Source organism: Penaeus vannamei, chromosome 32 (genome assembly GCF_042767895.1).
Source record: "Penaeus vannamei isolate JL-2024 chromosome 32, ASM4276789v1, whole genome shotgun sequence".
In the NCBI taxonomy this organism is placed as follows: domain Eukaryota; kingdom Metazoa; phylum Arthropoda; class Malacostraca; order Decapoda; family Penaeidae; genus Penaeus; species Penaeus vannamei.
Genome location: NC_091580.1, coordinates 15,129,268 through 15,133,321, shown reverse-complemented (window position 1 = coordinate 15,133,321; position 4,054 = coordinate 15,129,268). Strand labels below are relative to the sequence as shown.

Here is a 4,054-nt window from a genome sequence, read left to right as displayed (position 1 = left end):
GATGTGATTACAGAGTGGAGGTCTATGCTTGCTGAAAAGTACGATCCGGATATAGTTAACTATGTCAGTCTTCCCGGATATGCATACGATGCATTCCTAAAAATGACAAAAACAAACCTTGAGCTTATATCCGATCCAGAATTAGCCCGCAAAATTGAGCAATCTGTGAGAGGGGGGCTGACAACATGTGTTCGCCCTCTCACGGTAGCAAAGAACTCCCTTGTTATTCCGCACCATGACCCACAAAAGGAAAGTAGCACCTACACACTCTACCTTGATTTCAACAGCTTGTATGCCACGGTAATGTCTGAGAAATTACCATACGGCAATATCCGGAAATTACCGCCCTGTGAAAAGTCCGAGTTCATTGCATCGGGGTTAACCAACCACGACGAAAGCGGTGATATTGGGCACTGGGTAGTGGCTGATCTCAGAGTTCCACCCGAAGTTGCGAGGAAGACAGACGTGTTGCCCCTCCTCATTCATCACATGAACATAAGAAATCAGGACATATCCCCTTATAACAAACAACTTCTAGCATCGCAGAACAGGCGTTTACCATGCAAAAACCAAAAGCTTGTGGCTTCACATCTTCCGCAGAAGGACCACCTCATTTTACTGAAACATTTGCAGCTTTTAATTGACTTGGGGGTGGTGGTGGAGCGAGTAAGCGATGTGTACGAATTCTCCCAACGTGAATTTTTATCGCCTTTTATTCACGAAAATATTAAGGCGCGCAGGGAAGCCACCGATAAAGCACAACAGTTGTGCTTCAAGACGCTTTCAAACAGTGTCTTTGGGCGGTGTTTAATGAACCCTCTAAAAAGACTAGAACGTGCTAGCATGGTGTGCAATGCTTCTTCTTTTCTCAAAAAGATTCGAAGCCCATTCTTCAAAAGATTCATCCCCTTAGCTCCTAACAGAGTGATAACCATTTCAAGGGCAAAAACTGTTAGTATGGCTTATCCGCAGTATGTTGGATTTACCATCTTGGAGCTGGCTAAATTAAAATTGTATAACTTTTATTATAAAGTTTTAAAGACTCATTACGGAGATCGTGTGCGGCTCTGTTACTCCGACACCGACAGCTATATCCTCTCTGTGGAGACAGATGACATTTATAAAGAATTGTCCTTATCTCCTTTGAAAGAGTGGATAGACACTTCTAATTTTAGCCATGACCATCCATTATACAACCAGTCTGTCAAGGGCAAACTTGGATTATTAAAATCTGAAACAGGGGAGATTCCGATAAAAGAGGCAATTTGCCTAAAGCCCAAGACTTATTCCTTGCTCCTAAATAGCGATCAAACATCCGCGGGTGCAAAGGGAATTTGTCGGGCTGAGAAGAGGAGGCTAAAACACGACAATTTCCGTCGCATTCTTCATGAAAAAGAAGTGCATTTCTTTAAACAGGTGAGCATTACCAACGTTGGAGGTCAAATGATGACCACGCAAATGAAAAAGCGCGGGCTGTCATTATACGATGATAAACGTTGGTATGTAAATGCCTATAAATCGCTAGCATATGGTCATCCAGACATTAAACACCTTTCCGAGGCGGCAGAGAGCGAAGAGGGGGAGGAGGAAACGAGGGGAGAATTCGTGCGCGATGTGGCAACCGGCGCGAGCGAGAGCGAGAAGGAGGAGGGGGAGGGGGAGGAGGAGGAGGAGGAGGAGGAGGAGGAGGAGGAGGAGGAGGAGGAGGAGGAGGAGGAGGAGGAGGAGGAGGAGGAGGAGGAGGAGGAGGAGGAGACCGAGACCATGGTAACAACAACAACAACAACAACAGGAGAGGAAAGATTAAGCCATCTATGGAGAAAACGAGAGTATCTCCGCCACCTTCACTTTCCGTCTGTTGTACACAACAACTATAATAATAACATCAGGAGGTAACGATCTGGCAACCCAAGACCGCGAAAGCGCAGAAAAACACAAACTGGGAACCCCTTCATCGAGGAAGCAGAGGAAAATAGTGATGATGACTTTATTTAAAATGGCTATACTTAACACATGTACATAATATTTTCTGCATATTGTAGTCAATAAAATAGGCGATGTCTAAACTTTAAGTGTCATTTTTATTTGTGTCCTTCAACATGTCGCACAGTACTCCATACTCCTGTTTTAAGGAGAACTTGCTGGATCTCTTTGCTCACCCCGCAAGAATAATAATTGCAGGAGTCACTAATTAGGGAAAAACGCATCTCGCCACAAAAATTGTTGTGCACTATCAGAAACAGTTTGATTGTATAATTGTATGCGGGAGTGAATCTCATCCGCTAGAAAAGGAAACCTCTTTATCTGACAAACTTATTGTTAACAAAGACATTATAGATCCCAGCAATCATAAGACAAAACCGAATGACCGCATATTATATATACTGGATGATTGCTTTATAGAAGCGGCTAATAATGACATTGTAAGTAATATCTTTACATAGGGACGACACGAAAACATATCTGTCGTACTCCTCGTTCAAAATGTATTTATGAAAGGCAAGCACAGCCGCAACATTTCACTAAATACCTCTCATTTTATTTTGCTAAAACAGAGAGATCTCGGACAGTTAGAATGCCTCGGTAGGCAGTTATATGGCAAGAGTGAAGCCAAGCGGTTTTTAGTTATATAAAAAGGTTGTTCTCTCGCAATCTCGCGGTTATTTACTCATAGACCTCGGTTGTGAAACTCCAGATAAACTGCAGTTTCGCAGTAATATCCTCTGTGAATACTTTCCACATCAGCTTGTCTACCAATGGTGATCACCGACAGAACCATGCAAGTTCTAAAGGACTTGTATGAAGACTATACAAAGCCCCACAGCTTAGGTGGAATACAAGCGCTGTTAGACACCGCTCGCACGCAATTAGGAAAGGATAATATTACACAATCGGATGTGAAAAATGCTTTGTCATCGCAGCGTGTGTATACTCTTCACAGACATACTCGCAAAAAATTCCCGCTTCGCCAAACAATGGCTATAGGACCTCGCAAAATCTTAACGTGTGATCTGGCAGACATGCAAAACTTATCAAGACAAAACGATAAAACCAACTATTTGCTCGTGTGTGTAGATGTGTTTAGTCGTTATATGCAAGTAAGACCCTTAAAGAGTAAAAACAAGATGGAGGTTGCGAGCGCACTAAAATCGGTGTTAAATACTGAGGATGCTAAAGGTTTAACTCACCTCTTCACCGATGCAGGGCGAGAGTTTGTAAATAATACAGTGAACGGCTTACTGCGCGAGCATAAGATGCAGTGGTATACCACGCATTCGAAGGAAATAAAGGCTAGCATTGCAGAGAGACACATCAGAACCCTCAAGGAACGCATATATAAATATTTAACCTTAAAAGATACACTGAGGTATATCGACGTTCTCCCGGATATTGTTTTAGCCTATAATGAGCGCGTGCACGCGGGTTTGAAAGGCGCCGCGCCACTGGACGTGCACCGCCATTACACGCGGGCGCAGTGTCAACGTCTCTTTCGACAAATGTATGCTCGTTGATTGAATGTGCATATAAAAAAGGACCGATCGCACGCTAGCAATCAGAATATAAAGGTTGGGGACACTGTGCGCATCGCAGCGCGCTCTCGTACCCACGCATTTCGCAAGGGATATGAAATACAAAATACGGAGGAGATATTTAAAATTCGACAGATTGACAATCGTCAGATCATAGTCGGGTATTATCTGGAAGATTTAAGCGGCGAAGAAGTCCAAGGTTTGTTTCATCGAGGTGGAACAAAAATAAAAAGCAGAGAGAATATCTTGTTCGCTGGATTGGATATCCCGACAAATTCAATTCATACATTACGATTGATGACATGCGGCCTGCACCATGACAAGGCAGCCCCTCACACCTCGATTTGTTGATGTGCTATCGTTTATCTGTTCACTAAAGCCAAAACGACGTTCCGGCTTTATATTACAGCTGGATAAACAGCAGATCAATTGCACTGCCGAAGTTTTTTCAAATTTCTTAAGGAAAAACTTAACCACGGAAAAAAGTATTATTAAGAAATTGAAACGATATCGGCAAGCTATCA

General features: G+C 43.0%; 1 protein-coding gene across 1 annotated transcript in view; it reads left to right on the top strand.

The window, feature by feature from the left end:
• The window catches only part of LOC113819787 (uncharacterized), a 3,617-nt gene extending 984 nt beyond the window's left edge, over positions 1–2,633 (top strand). The window contains exons 2-4 of the mRNA XM_070144640.1: positions 1–1,499; positions 2,111–2,162; positions 2,556–2,633. The exon at positions 1–1,499 is cut by the window's left edge and continues 242 nt beyond it. Of these exons, the coding sequence (XP_070000741.1) occupies positions 1–1,499; positions 2,111–2,162; positions 2,556–2,633 (1,629 nt within the window). The remainder of the gene's footprint in view (positions 1,500–2,110; positions 2,163–2,555) is intronic.
• The last annotated feature ends 1,421 nt before the right edge of the window (positions 2,634–4,054 follow it).